This window comes from Arvicola amphibius, chromosome 13, assembly GCF_903992535.2.
Source record: "Arvicola amphibius chromosome 13, mArvAmp1.2, whole genome shotgun sequence".
Lineage (NCBI taxonomy): Eukaryota > Metazoa > Chordata > Mammalia > Rodentia > Cricetidae > Arvicola > Arvicola amphibius.
This window is the reverse complement of record NC_052059.1, coordinates 59,687,665-59,703,059: the sequence shown is the minus strand read 5'-3', so window position 1 is coordinate 59,703,059 and position 15,395 is coordinate 59,687,665. Positions and strand designations below refer to the sequence as shown.

Below are 15,395 nucleotides of genomic sequence, written 5' to 3'. Positions count from 1 at the left end.
TACTTTATAATTTTGCTGCTGTTATGAATGTAATGTAAATATGGTATTTCCGATGGTCTCAGGTGACCCCAAAGGGTCACAACCCACAGGTTGAGAACTACCGCAGTAGACTTTGCACCAGGCAGAAGTGGTGTCAGGCCTAGGCCAGCTCATAACCCATCTCATTTGTCTCCTAACTTCCTCTTCCCTGACTGCGTGGACCCTGTGAGGAGCATGTCTCACCTGCACAGACAGTCTCAAGACATTCATTCATCCTTCGTGTGTGTGATCTGTGTGTGCAGGCGTGTGTGATGTGTGTGTATGTCAAGAGCAAGAAGTTAGATACCCATAGTTGGTATAACAAAATTATATTTTATTATGCTGAGGGTCATCACATGAGGCTCACACTCTAAGTTCCTAACTACGGTCCCAAGGTTGCTCACCCATGTAACATATCTAGCTGAAGTCAGGTCCAGTCTCTAACAGAAGTCTCCAATTCGAGAGTCAGGATTCTGGGAGATACTCTCCAGCCACAGGGCAGATCAAGGTGGCCTCTCTCCAGGTGTGCAGAGCAGAGCCTTGCTCGTGGTCTCTGCTTATATCCTGTCCAGTGGACGTTGTGGGGTCCTAGGACTGTCTTGTTATCTAGAATGAGGGATGTCAATGGGTTCTGGTTATCAGGTGCAGCCTTGGGAGAAGTGGAGTTTCTGACTAAGCTATTTTTACCAGTCAAAAGGCATTCTTTTACCATGCTTATTACAGTGTGCTTGGTGGGGGGAGGTGTGCGTGTAGAAATCAGGGGTGCTCCATCTTATCCTTTTCATGAAACGGGGTCTTCCTCTGAGGCTGGGGCATACAGGCTTGGCAAGAGCAGCCAGCCAGAAGCCTCAGACTTCATCCTGTCCCTCTCCCCAAAGCTAGGATTACAGCTGTTAACCAACACACCCTCTTTATGTTGATGCTGAGGATCCAACCAGGGCCCTGATGCTTGTCCAGTAAGCACTTTACAAAATAAATTATCTCCGCAGCCTCACATATAAACCCAGGCTTTTTTGAAAGAAGAATTATTTAAGGTTTAAAGAAGATGGGAAAAAATAAAAATATTCAAAGCTTCCTCTACCGAAACTCGCCCACCACCACCCAAAAAATAGTCAAAAAAATGGTGAGCCAGCATATGTGTGAAGAGCAGCTGGGGCACAGAAAAGTCTAAGTGTTCCTGCAGAGAAGAGCTGTAGGCTGGTCTACAGGAAACTTGGACTGAGAACTCGCGAGGAGTCCCAAGTCGGGCAGAGGTTAATCATCGAAAGGGTGCGGGCGCCAGCAGGCAGCAGGGAGCGCTCGCAGCCTCAGCGGCTCCCCGTGGCCCCGGACTCTCCAGAACAAGTTCTGAAAGTGGGGGCAGGCAGTCTGAGGAAACAGGACGCTCGCTGCTCGACCGGCCTCCCGCCTTTCAACTGTCACCTCCCCCAGCAGAGTTCAACCCAACCCCCGCCTGACCCATGCAGAAAGCGGGACTGCTGCTAGGTGGCTGGACTCGAGCGTGGAAGTCGGTGAGGATGGCCAGCTCCGGGGTGACTCGCCGAAACCCGCTCGCGAATAAGGTGGCCCTGGTCACTGCCTCCACCGACGGGTGAGTACGGGAGCCAGAGTTGCCATCCAGAAACAAGTATTCTTCAACTCCTCGACTTTTGTCCACAGGCCTCGAATACGGCCAGAGGCCTGCCCGGGGGAGATAAACGAAACCCACAGTGGATCTGAAATCGCTTCGAATCCTCGACGTGGCCCTACCACCAGCCAGTCCCGTGTGTGCCTTTGGTATTGAGACGGCTGGGTGCTGCGCGGTGGACCCAGGTCCCCATGCTTCTAGGCTGTCCCCAATCAACAGCTCCACCTAGAGTATGGGAAGACCAAAACAGCCAGTCGAGGTTTCAAAGTCCGCTCTTGCCACTCCATCTGAAAGCTCTCAGTGTCCACACCCCTTACCAGATGAAACACAAGATCCTGGGCTTAGGTCGGTATATTTTGGCCACCAACCCAGCCTGTCTCACCTACCACTCTTAGCTATCCTGTTTTTCATCCCACAGGACTTTGATAGATAAAAGTTCCTTGAAAACCTAGATAGCATACAGATGTATATGAAAAGCTAACATCTGACAATTGTAAAATATGAAATTGGTATTTATGTTTTGAGCCATGCTCTTCCATAAAGGCCCCCATATCTAACAATGGATAGAATTTTGAGGTTGTAGTCTGGTAAGAGAGATATTTAGGGATATGGGCTCCTTCAAGCAAGACCCTCAAGCCCCTGCCCCAGCAACTACTGCATACTCCCGGCATTTCTCTCCCCTCTCTTCCAGCTGGATACAATAACCAGTCAGGAGGTTTGTGGTAGATCATAACAGGTCATGGGAACTTGGGTGAAAGATGAGATCATAATTAAATGATCTGAGTTTATCCTTCTGTCTGCACCTTTAAATCTACTCTATATAATAGGACTATGCGAAGCTTGCTGGGTGATGGTAGTGCATGCCTTTAATCCCAGCACTCAAGAGGCAGAGGCAGGTTTATCTCTGTGAGTTCAAGGCCAGCCTGATCTACAAAATGAGTCCCAGGACAGCTAGATTTATAATACAGAGAAACCCTGTCTTGAAAAAATGAGAGAGAGAGAGAGCGAGAGAGAGAGAGCGAGAGAGAGAGAGAGAGAGAGAGAGAGAGAGAGAGAGAAAGAGATAGAGAGAGAGAGAAATATGTGGAGCTCAACCACAAGGAGAGCGGAAATCCAAAGCCAGAGATCTCAATCCAGAGCCTGTGTGCTCTCACCCTTTTCCCGGCTGTAGAGGCCTTGACAATATCTCTTTTTACACTTGTAGGATTGGCCTCGCCATCGCCCGCCGTCTGGCTGAAGATGGGGCCCATGTAGTCATCAGCAGCCGCAAACAGGAGAATGTGGACCGTGCAGTGGCAACACTACAAGGAGAGGGGCTGAGTGTTTCTGGCATCGTATGCCATGTGGGGAAGCCAGAGGATCGAGAAAAGCTGGTAACCACGGTGAGCAGGAAGGATATGGGCTCGGGGCCAAGAGGTAGCAAAAGGGAGGCAGCTTGTACCTTCATCCCTGACTTTAAGACAGCACTGATAAGATACAACCCAGCACTGACTCCTGCCAACATCCCAGTCCCACACCCAAACTAGTCCACCAATAATCTTTTAAAGATTTATTTTATTATTTTTAATTGTGAGTATGGCAGGGGGAGTGCTTGTGGGTACAGGTGCCTGTGGAACCCACAGGAGAGTCTTGACTCCTCTAGAGCTGGTAGTTACGAACCACCTGGTGTGGATGCTGCGAACTGTACCCAGGTCCTTTGTGTGAACAGTGCATAACCACTGGGCCATCTCCCCAGCCTCTTACCAATACATTATTGTGTGCCTTTTCTATTACATCTGCATCCTCATGTCTAAGAACCACCAGATTCTCCTAGCAAGAGAATCAAAAGCCACTCTGGTGCTTCAGCCTTGCAAGATCCCTTAGACATCCCCCCAAAAAATGGCTGGGCCTGATTCTCTTGGATGACCTAATAAATGCTGTCCTGTTCTTTGCCTTCCAGAGCTCATGGGCGCTTGTACGAGGCAGTTCACCATGTCTCATACACCTACCAGAGCCTTAGGCATGTTGTTGTTGGTGGTGGTAGTGTTTTGTTTTGTTTGTTTGAGGCAGGATCTCATGCTAGAGCTAGCATGGTATGGAATTCTAGCCATGGACTCACTTCTCCAGGGCTGGCAGTACAATGCGAGCCAACATGCCCAGGCAAAGACTGTTCTCCCTGTATTTACAGAGACTGAGTCACACAGCAGAAGACCCCTCTCGGGTCTCTCAGCCAGGAGGGAAAGATCTGTGGTTCAACCCAGACCTACCCTTCTTTTGATGCCACAGACTAGATACTTCCCCCATTTATGTAGTGCCAGCCCTTGGGTACCCAAATATGCTTTAGTCTAAGCCCATGTCAGGTTTGACACTTGGCACCAGACTCCAACTGTGTACGAAGATATGCACCATGCTGCAAAGAAGGTAGGTCTTCCCCCAAGACTCAGGGTGTGCACTAGTCCTCAACGTACAAGGAAGGATGGAGAGAGCACAGCTGTGAACGTGTCAGACAGCTGGCAGAAAGAATTTGGGCAGCCTTCTTGGAAGAGGAGGACCGTAAACAGCAGCTGACTGAAGTGGGACAGACAGAATAAGATGATTCCATTTTTATTATTTATTTTTATTTTATATGTATGAGATGTTTTTGCTTGCATGTATGTATGTTCCATGTACACTATGTGTGTTCCATGCCATGGAGGTCAGAAGATAGTGCCATATCCCTTGGAACTGAAGTTACAGACAGTTGTGAGCCTCCATGCAAGTCCTGGGTACCAAACCAGGGTCCTCTGTAAGGTCAACCAGTGATCTTAACCACTGAGTCTCATGATAATTCCAGTTTTAAAGAACTGTTAAAAAAAAAAAAAAAAAGAACTGTTGACAGATTCTTAGTATGCTCCTCAAAGGGCCAAATATGAGTCCAGGAAAGTTGTATTGCCTGTCACAGACTGCTGGAAGAGCCTGAGATTGTAGTCTTGATCCTGAGAAGCAGAAGCCAACTAGTGACAATTAGTGACATTTAAAATGAACATAGCATGCACACGTGTGCGTACACACACACACCAGTGCTGGGGTCAAACCCAGAGCCATGCCTAATTTCATGTCAAAATCCTATGGGGTTCGGGGGGGGGGAGGTTCGGGAGATGGTTCAGCCACTGAATCTCTTGCTCTGCAAGCAAGAGAACTGAGGGTCAGGCTCCCAGGCCCACATAAATGCCAGGTGTGTCTAGGGGCTCACCTGTGACTGCAGCTTCAGCAGACAGACAGAGATAGGATCCCCAGAGCAAGCTCTGGGTTTGATTGACAGGCCTTGACTCAACAGAATAAGGTGGAATAGTGACCAAGGAAGGTTCCTGACAACAACCTCGGGCTTCCACACACGTGCACCCACATATAAACTTGCAAATGCGTGTGGAAAGAAGAAAGGCCTTATTAAGAAAATACCCTCTGGCCGGGCGGTGGTGGCACACGCCTTTAATCCCAGCACTTGAGAGGCAGAAACAGGTGGATCTCTGTGAGTTCATGGCCACAGACTGGTCTACAAGAGCTAGTTCCAGGACAGGCTCCCAAGCTACAGAGAAACTCTGTCTCAAAAAACCAAGGAGGAGGAGGAAGAGAAAGAGGAGGAGGAGGAGGAGGAAGAGGAAGAGGAGGAGGAGGAAGAGGAGGAGGAGGAAAAGAGAATCCTCTGGCCACCAGCAGGTCCACTTAGCAAATCCTGCATCCTGCAGCCCTGGCACTGAAGTCAAGCTTGAGTTAGACCTCAAGGAATGAATGATAATAGGCAGATAGGAAGAGGCTAGGGCTCCAGTGACCCTGGTAGATGGGCAAACAGCCAAGGACTAGAGGGAAGAGGGGAACTCTGTCAGTCCTCAGCCAAGAGCTAGAACTGTGGGAAGTGAACTGCTTGGGTGGGACTCAGGGACTTCCACGGCCACCCAAAGGAGAGTCAATGACTGTGCAGCAAAAAGAATCTATGTGAAGCTTGGAGCAAGATGAAGATTATTTAAAGAAGGATAATCTGGCGGTGGTGAGGATTAACACGGAAGATGACAAGAATATCAGTAAGGAAGCCATTGGCTATCACCCAGGACGAGGGTAGTGACAAAGGGATTGCTCAAGAGACAGTGGGAATGAAGACATTTCTAACCATGTGCCGAGAAATGAGAACTAGGAGAGGCAAGTCACATACACACGTAGTATACATTTAAAAATCACAACTATTGGGGCGTCGATACAACAGATGTCAGGTGAAAAGTGATGGGGTAGCCCCCAGCAGTTTGAGAAGCTCTCTTTCTGTGTCCACTGCTCCCCAACCGTGGTTATTGATCATAGCCTCCCTCCTTGCACCACAGTTCAGCAGTAGTGTGCTGAGACAAGGTGCACAGATCCCCACTTGTTTAAAATAAATAACTGTCAAAACAGGTCCAAAACACACTGTGCTGATCATACCTGTAGAGCAAACTCTGAGAGACATCAATGTGGCCTTTTCTTACTCAGCATTTGGGGGGGATGAATTTTTATATTGGGGGTTTGAGACTGGGTCTTGGTCTATAGCTCAGACCGGCCTCAAACCGTTGATCCTTTTGCCTCAGTTTCCCCAGAACTGGGATCGCAAGAATAGACTGTCATCTCCAATTTCTCATGAACTTTGTGGTTCTGATGCTCAATCAACCCACAGCCTTCTCCCTGTCAGTGCTGACAGGCCTGAAAGGGAGGGAGACAGAAGTCAGAAGAGGGAGAGAACCCTCTGGTTCAGCCCATCACCCTCTCCCCCTCCCAGACTTTCACAGAGTATGACATAATCACTTCCCTTCTGTTCTGTTCTTGCCAGTAACATGTCATTGGGCTTTTTGCACAGAGCCAAGCCAGGTGGCTGAGACTTTGGGCTATAACACCAAAATTTAGAATGCACAAGCAAGTATCAGTTGGGAGTGGTTTTAAAGAACTCTGATTTTAAATTTTTGTTAAATGAACACGTTGACAGCCTGGGTATTCCTTTAGCGGTGTAGAAACAACTGAGCTTAGCACCTAGTTAGTGGGAATAATTAGTCAAGAGGAGAAGCCAGCAGATGGTGTGCATGGCTAATAACACCCCTCCTCTGCCAAATTGGAGGCACAAAGTTGATTGAGGGCCCATTACATGCTATTTGCCCAAGGCTTCAAAATTGCCAGGTATGGGCAAACACAAAACCTGGTTTTAAGGTGGCTTCTAACTACTGACAATGCCTGTTGGCATGTCCTCCCAAGCCTACTCACAACTCAATGAGGAGGTGAGATGTCTCCTTTCTTGGCTTTCTTGGTTTAAGCCTCAGTTTCCACCTCGCCTCCTCTGTACCACTGAGCCGAAAAGAGAAAGGAAAGTGGCATCAAAGCTTAGTGTCAAACTCTGTAAGCCAGAAAGTCTTCACCATCGCAGCTCTCCTGCACATCTGCCTTCATCATCACAGGTCTCCTGCACAGCTGGCTGCGCCATCACAGCTATCCTGCACAGCTGCCTTCAACATCGCAGCTCTCCTGCACATCTGCCTTCACCATCGCAGCTCTCCTGCACATCTGCCTTCACCATCGCAGCTCTCCTGCACAGCTGGCTTCAACATCGCAGCTCTCCTGCACAGCTGGCTTCAACATCACAGATCTCCTGCACAGCTGGCTTCAACATCGCGTTCTCCTGCACATCTGCCTTCATCATCGCAGCTCTCCTGCACATCTGCCTTCACCATCGCAGCTCTCCTGCACAGCTGGCTTCAACATTGCAGCTCTCCTGCACAGATGCTTCACCATCGCAGCTCTCCTGCACAGCTGCTTTCATCATCACAGCTCTCCTGCACATCTGCCTTCACCATCACAGCTCTCCTGCACAGCTGCCTTCATCATTGCAACTCTCCTGCACAACTGGCTTCATAATGATCCCAACTGGCTTGGGGGGTGCTCCTAGGAATCAGCTCTCTGCTAGAGTTGGAGACTGGCCTCAGTTCAGCCAACACTGTACCTGAGGGGCTAAAAATCCCTTCACCTCTCTAAAGAAGTGGACCGCCCTGCTCTTAAATGTCCCTACAGAATGATTACTGAGTTACAAGCTTGAAAAATGAACCTCCTCATACCTAGGTGTCATAACTAGGAAAATGAGGAAATTGGGCTAGAATGATCCTTCGCCAGGATCTCTCTTCATTCAGGTACATGTGGATAGGCTGCCTTTGAGGTCGTGGTGACATACTCAAGGAAAATGGTCAATAGGTACTCGAGGAAATGGGGCTGGGACTCAAGAGGAAGTCTAGAAATAGATTTGAGGTGAGAAGTGGAGACATAAGAATGTGGGTGCTCACTAAAGGAAAGTGTAAAGAAAAGAACAAAGGGTCAGAGTCGCCCTTAGAAGAGGCGGCAGATTGAAAGAAGCACAGAAATAATAGCTTCAAATGTCAGCAGAGCTTAGGGTGGCTTTAGAGAGAACACGCTTTGAGAAAGGCATTTGACAACTGCTCCTGAGACGAAACTCCAACATTGATGAACGCACCTCCCTCCCTTAGCTGTAGCCCTGACTCACGCCTTTCTCATCTCTAGGCTGTGAAGCTTCATCAAGGCATTGATATCCTGGTCTCAAATGCTGCTGTCAATCCTTTCTTTGGAAACCTAATGGACACCACAGAGGAGGTGTGGGACAAGGTGAGACCTTAAAGCAGCAGAGAGCTGGCCTCAGAAAACAGCCAGCACAGATAGGGCCTGCCTGGAGAGCGCCTTCTCCACATGTGGATGCAAAAGGCTCACTTGGTAAAGCGTGTGTGGCATGTGTGGCAGTCGGCTCCCCACCTCCTACTTTTTTCTTCCCCCCTCCCGGTTTTTCCCATTTGCTCTGTGCTAGCCACCTCTGCTTCCAGGCCCTGCCTCCCTCCCCTAGCCTCACCCACACCCTTCTTCCTGGTTTGTTTCCAACAGAAACATGGCAGCTAAGAGGCCAACAATACCATGCTTAAACTTACCCACCCGCCCCCTTCTCAGCTGTTAGAAAAGAATGTTTTTTCATTAGCTGGGAATGTTAATAACTGCTGTTGACTGAAATGTCAATTTTGGTGAAATTACAAAAGTTGATGCATTATAGCATACAGCCTTTTGGGTATGACCTATTTTTTTCTCTTTCTGCCCACACTGCTAAGACAATTCTAGATGTCTCAAAGGTGCTAGAATGTGGATTTTCCGGTGACAGTGTCTTGTCACATCATATTCATGATGTAATTCTCCCATCTACATACACCCTTCAACGATAAAGCTTTAACCTAAGGTCACTATTCCCACGTGATTTGGATATGCTAAATTCTTATGATTCCCCCGTGGATTTCTCAAGATGAAAGTTTAAGAAGAGCAAAAATATTATAGTTTATCAGCGTTCCAAACATAAAGATGAGAGTGCCGAAATGTTCTTCAGTGAGCCAGTTTCTGCTTATTTTTGAAAGTAAAAAGCCTCTTTTGGTAAAAGTTAAATAAAACCAGTTTGTAAATCAGTACTTTTTATTTGAAAGGTTTTTTAATTTTTTAATTTTTGTTGTTGTTTTGTTTTTGTTTTTCAAGACAGGGTTTCTTTGCATAGTTTGGTTGTCCTGGACCTTGCTCTGTAGACCAGGCTGGCCTGGAACTCGCTGAGATCCACCTGCCTCTGCCTCATGAGTGCTGGAATTAAAAGTGTGCACCACTGCCATCCAACTTAAATTGTTTTTTTTAATTTTTATGTGGATGTGTTTTGCCTGTATGTGTGTCTGTGCACCACATGCATGCAGTGGTTCCAGAGGCCAGAAGAGGATGTTGAGGGACTTGGACGTCAAAACTCCAGAGTGCCTGTCATCACAGAACCAGGGAAAACAAGACCATGGTGCGAGTTTACTGACCAGTCTGTCCAGCTGAATCCGTGAGCTCTAGACTCAGCGACAGGACCTGTCTCAAGAAGCAATAATAAGTTGGAGTAGTGATTGAGAAAAATACCCTGCTTTGACTTCTGATTCTACATGTACACACATATCCCACAAACAAGATTAAGTAAATCTGGGCATGAGATCCCAGCACTAGTGAGGCTGAGGCAGGAGAATTGCTATGAGTTCAAGGCCAGCCTGAGCTACAGAATAAGTTCCAGGATAGCTGGGCTACAGAATAAGAAAATAAAACTATACAGATATGTGAAGAGGTTAAATCTGGCAAAAGGTAAATAACTTGAATCTAGGTAAAGGATGCTGGGTATTTACTGTATTTCTGTCTCAAATGTTTAGTATGATTAAAATTTTTTAAGAAGTTAGCACAGGAACACAGAAGGTGAGCAACCCACTACTCAGAACAATGTAATGAAGTCATACGTTTAAATTTTAATTTTGAGATATGGGAATTGTAATTGCGGAGTATGCCCGGCTCCCCGGGAGATGTTCCCTCATTATTCTACTTCCTGATAAATACCCATCCCAACGGTCCATCCTGGAGGTCCTCTCATCCCCCAGGTGTCTCAGGTCAGGCTACATATTCCCTGAGAAGCCCAGAAGTGTAGGTCCAAGCAATGACCCAGTTCCAGGTTCCCTACTTAGAAGAAATACAAAATCCAGCTCAAAACCAAAGTATCCCTGAGAGGTCAAGCTGATTGTGGACTGGCTGGGTAAGAGAGATGCTTGATCACCTGACCTCATGTGTCATCTAGTAAGACGAGCTATGAGCAGCACCTACCCAACCTTGAACCCAAATCTTTCCCATTGTTTGGTCAGTTATCCCTGAAATCTCTCGACTCCAACGGGCATTTCCAGAGAACCCACGCAACTCCTGCTCACTGTGGCCTTGCGAGAACCCGCTCACGTTGTCTTCCTTTCTGTTGGTTTCAGGTTCTGAGCATTAATGTGACAGCGACAGCCATGTTGATAAAAGCGGTGGTGCCGGAGATGGAGAAACGAGGGTAACCAATACAGAGAGGAAGCTTGGGTGAGATGGCCCCACGTGGGCAGTGGTCTTTATGCCGTAAAGGGTCAGCTCTCTTTCCTTTTCAGAGGCGGCTCGGTGGTGATTGTGGGGTCCGTAGCAGCCTTCACTCGATTCCCTGTAAGAACCTACTCCTTCTACCTGCCCTCCATCCTCTGCCATTCACCCCTCCAACTGCCCAAAGTATTTTAGCTTCACTCTACCAAGTCCCGTTCCACAAAACAGACACCTTGCTTCCATGAACTCTAGCCTACCTGAGACTGCAAGACGATTTCTGTGAACCTCCCTTACAGGAGGTGCTCCTGCCTTCATTGTACAATAAGAACCAAAGATGACCTGCAAAGTACTGAACTAACTCATTCTCTCCTTCCCCTAGGCTCTAGGCCCTTACAATGTCAGTAAAACAGCTTTGCTGGGTCTTACTAAGAACTTCGCTGCGGAGCTGGCCTCAAAGAACATCAGAGTGAACTGTTTGGCACCCGGACTCATTAAGACTCATTTCAGCAGTGTGGTGAGAAGGGAGAGCACTGTACCCCTAGACCCTTGGAAAAATAGGGAAACCCAGTGCCTGAACCCCTACCCCTTCCCATCCCTGTTGCCTGTGCTTGTGCATATCCCCTTTCTTTACCAGTTACCTTCCCCAGACCAGACTCTCACATCCTCCTCTCCTCCTACATGGGCTCTACCCAGTGAGGAATTCAGACTGTACCCATATTGTATCCTGTCTCCTAAAGTGGATGAGAATTGAGGAGACCAAGCAAGATTGCTGAATAAGACCTAACGAGAATGACTGTAGAGTCCAGCGGTGCGGAGGGCAGGTCGTGAATAAGAGATGAAAATGTGAACCCTTCCTCCCTCCCAGATGCTGTGGAGACAGACAGTTCCCTCCCTTCTCTTCCCATGCTTTCCTCTTCTTACACATAAAAAGATTTCTCTTCTTCCTACAGTTATGGAAGGACGGATCAAGAGAGGACATCATAAAAGAATACTTGCAAATTAGAAGGTAAACTGACACGGGGGAGGATTAGCGTGGAGAGAGACAGAGCTCAGCCCTGGCTCTCAGTCCCACAGATAACACAGCATGCTCCTCTAGACTTCACCAACCCAGAAGCCTGACCAAGGACACTGCTTCCACTGCCAAAAGCAAAGCCGAGTTCTCGTTCGCTGTCTGCCTCTACCTCAAACCTGTGGAGACCAGAACCCAGAGGGCAGTGGTGTTTCCAAGGCTCAGACTAATGATCCTACAATCCAAGAAAAATGTCTGTGAAGCTCATTGAGCCCAGACTCAGCCTGAGGGAATTTCTCTTCCCCAATGGGCTGACTGAACTACTCAGACATTTTTGCTGAGTCTCTATCACTGCCCCTCTTTCTGCCTTCTGGCTGCTCTAGCTTGACCCCTCAAGGACAAATGCTGGCAGTGTCAAAACATTCCATTCAGCCTTCCTCGAGTTCTCCCAAAGTCATGCTGAAGCTGGGCCTAGTTAACATCTTCTCGACAAGTCAGAGCGTTGTCATTCTAGAGACTCCAGTGAGTGATGTGCCCCGGTGGTTCTGAGTCCTGGTGGCACATTTGTATCGTCTAGGGATGCTTTGACAAGCGCAGTTGATTAGGGCACACTCCCAGGGACTTCTCTTTAATTGGCCCATGGTGGAATTTGCACATTTTTTTTTCCTTTCCTTTCCTTTTATTCGAGGCTCCCCAGCAGCTGCAGTGTGCAGCTGGGTTGAAGAAATGCTCATCCTTCTACTCACTCACGGTCACCTCTCGAGCACACAGTCACAACCCAAACAATGCGATTCTGCACATTCTTATAAAATGAGTCTGATCTTAAAAGGATAAAAGTAGATCCCTAAAAAGCTCTGTACATTGAGCCTGTACAAATGAAATAACCTGATCATGCCATTTCCTGTCACAAAGACTCTCTGACACTGGAATAGTATACATACATGTTGAAACAATTTCTTCCGAGACATGAAATAATTGTTCACCATTTTATCAATTCCACTTTGCATCCTGGTATCTAAAAACAGTGTTTCTTATTTAAATATAGTATGGTTTTTCAGGAATCAGTATTTATGCTTATATAAATTATAACCACATAATCATAACCACCTTATTTAATAGGTAAAAAAAAACTGTACACTGATTCTGGAAAATCACCTAATTCTTTTTAACATTTTTTAATATGTATGGGTGGGTTGGTTTTTGTTGTTGTTGTTGTTTGGTTTGGTTTGGTTTGGTTTGGTTTGGTTTGGTTTTTTTCAAGACAGGATTTCTCTGTGTTCCTCTGTCTGTCCTGGAACTTGCTCTGTAGACCAGGCTGGCCTCACATTCAGAGATCCGCCTGCCTCTGCCTCCCTGTGTGCTGGGATTAAAAGCCTGCCCAGCCACCACCACCGGATTCCACCTGATAATTCTTAAGCAAATTTCATGCGCTGTGGGCCAGCTGAGAGAGGCTAGCCGGATTTACGTTTGCTCTCTACCCGTTTCCCAGGCTAGGCAAACCAGAGGACTGTGCTGGCATAGTTTCTTTCTTGTGCTCTGAAGATGCCAGTTACATCAATGGCGAGACAGTAGTGGTTGGAGGAGGAACCCCTTCTCGCCTCTGAGGACCAAGAGAGACAGCAGAGGTTAACTCCAACCCGTGGGGGTGGGGGTGCAATCCACCTTGCCTCTGTCACCCTTCCTTGCCGCTGACTAATATTTTGTTCACCCCACAAAATCAGCTCTACCAGATAATAAATTCCTGCCTTCTCTGTGGTCAAAGTGTGATCATATGAGCATTCCTGTTGCTATGGCCTTGTAAAAGGCTTTGCGTGGGGGAGGAGGGGGGGGTTGGGGATTGGAGAGGGAATTGCTGAGAAGACCGTGGCTACCTTGATAAAGACCAAGTCCCCTTCCACCGTCTCTGGAGAATTTGAGGGGAGATAGAAGGGACCCGGAGTGGAAGGAAAAGAAATGGAAATTAACCATTTACAAATAAGGGCCAAATAAAACGAAGATGATCGCGTTGCTCTGAATCAGTGTGTGCTCATTTCTCAATGTGAGGCGCTTCAGAGTATCTGAGAAGTCTGGGCAGTGCGGGATCTCTGGATTTCCCCCAAGCCTCCTCTCTGTCTCCAAGGCCTGAGCTTGATGCTCAAGGGTGGCAGTGTCTGCCGAGCTGCCAGCTTGTGTGTGTGTGGGGGGGGGGTGGCTCGGGAACTCCCAAGTGCTACTCTTAGCTTCACACCCCCAGGGACGGTGCCAAGGACGCTACGGGGATCCCCGAGATTAGACTAGCGAGCAGAAAAGAACCAACTCCCTCCCTCCCGTTCGGACAGGTCTTCTTGCAGCATCGCCCTTGATTCAGAGTTCCCTCCAGGGTCAGCAAGGACGAGCTAGACCGTTCCTGGGCAGGAAAGAGGGAGAAGGCGGGGCCATACAAGGATGACCCGGGGAGGGGTACCAAAGCACATAAACAAAGAAACTGAAGATTCTGCTCCGGGTGGCCAAGGCATGGGTGGCACGGCAGGTGGAAGCGCTGCACCCAGCCCCTGAGATAGCTCGGACATCAGGCGCCGTTCACTGGGCTTCTCACGAGGTAGCCCGCGGGAGGGGTCGTCGCGAGCGCGCGCGGGGTCTCACGCGGCTCCAAAGCTCAGCGCGCATGCTCTATTGGCCAACTCTCCGGGAGGGGCGGGAGACCCAGCGCTCAGTAGCCGGGGGGGGAGGAGCGCTCGCGCAGCCGCCCCTGACGGGAGCGGGCTCGGCCGCTACTGCAGCGCTCAGCGCCGGGCCCTGCCGGAGCCAGGACTAGCATGTGCGGCGCCTCTCGGGAGGCGGCGGCGGCGGCTCCTCTGCAGCAGCAGCAGCAGCAGCAGCGGCGGCCGCCATGGCCAAGGCCAGCGTGGAGCTCACCCGCGAGCTGCAAGGTACGAGGTTGCCTTCATCTCCGGACGCCTGGTCCGCGAGCATCCAGACCCAGTGCTTTCCTGCGGTACACCCCAGCCCGGCGCCTCCCGCCCCCTCACGCATCCTCGCTCTTAGGCAGTCCCTTCCTCTGCATCTCAGTCCCAGCTTTGCTTTCCGTGGAGCATCCTTCCCTGCCCCACTCGCCTCACCCTATCAGAACCTTCCTGTCCCGGAGCCGCCCGTCCCGCTCTTCGGTGACAGGTGCAGTTCCCTGGCGCTCTTGGGGGCTGACTCTCGGCGTTCTTGACCCACCCCTCCGCAAGGCATCTAGTCTTCCTTCCCTCCGGAGAGTCCTAGCTTTCCCCTCACCCTCGCCGGGCGGGGCTAGGCGTTGGGAGCTGCCCCTGGTCCTGACTGCTGCTTATCTCAACACCCTCCCTCCTCTCGGCCCCGCCCCGGAACTGGCCCTGGAGAGGCCCCTGGGAGCCTGGCAGCGCCCAGGCCAGTGGGGCAAAGGAGGGAATCAGGGCACAGGCCCTGGACTGAAGCTAAAACCAAGAGCAGGGTTTCTGCGTCTCATCTCCCAGAGCCCCAGTCCCAGCCTGCCCCCTTCTCTTTACCCAACACCCAACACCTCCAGACCTCTCTGGATCAGTGATTTTCAGACGTATCTCCTCTAATCCCTCCCCCCCCCCCAGCAACGCAGCACTGCCACAACCCTGACCCTCAAAGGCAGGAGCATAGGCTAGCCCATGCAGAAAACAGGACGCTCAAGGATATTCAGAGCCCTGTTGCACTTTGGAGATCTCTCACACTTACGCATGCATTTAGAAGCACAATCATGAGATGTGTGTACACACAGCTTACAGAAGCTGCACCTCCACCACATATATGCATACTCGATCGTGCACGTGTAAGCGCGCGCACGCACACACTCACACA

The 15,395-nt window shown here is 49.3% G+C and overlaps 1 protein-coding gene across 1 annotated transcript; it reads left to right on the top strand.

Moving 5' to 3' along the window:
• The first annotated feature begins 1,285 nt into the window (after nucleotides 1–1,285).
• Nucleotides 1,286–13,319, top strand: Dhrs4 (dehydrogenase/reductase 4). The gene is made up of 8 exons (XM_038310058.2): nucleotides 1,286–1,609; nucleotides 2,850–3,027; nucleotides 8,180–8,281; nucleotides 10,465–10,535; nucleotides 10,627–10,678; nucleotides 10,935–11,069; nucleotides 11,506–11,561; nucleotides 13,054–13,319. Exons 1-8 carry the CDS (start codon nucleotides 1,479–1,481, stop codon nucleotides 13,166–13,168), a joined length of 840 nt encoding a protein of 279 aa, XP_038165986.1. The 5' UTR covers nucleotides 1,286–1,478; the 3' UTR covers nucleotides 13,169–13,319.
• The last annotated feature ends 2,076 nt before the right edge of the window (nucleotides 13,320–15,395 follow it).

Excerpts from the sequence above, each read along its gene's own strand:
- Dhrs4 (XM_038310058.2), top strand. The coding sequence starts at position 1,479 with ATGCAGAAAGCGGGACTGCTGCTAGGTGGCTGGACTCGAGCGTGGAAG. Across the intron at positions 3,028-8,179 it reads GAGAAAAGCTGGTAACCACG|GCTGTGAAGCTTCATCAAGG; the intron begins GTGAGCAGGAAG and ends TCTCATCTCTAG. Across the intron at positions 10,679-10,934 it reads CAGCCTTCACTCGATTCCCT|GCTCTAGGCCCTTACAATGT; the intron begins GTAAGAACCTAC and ends TCCTTCCCCTAG.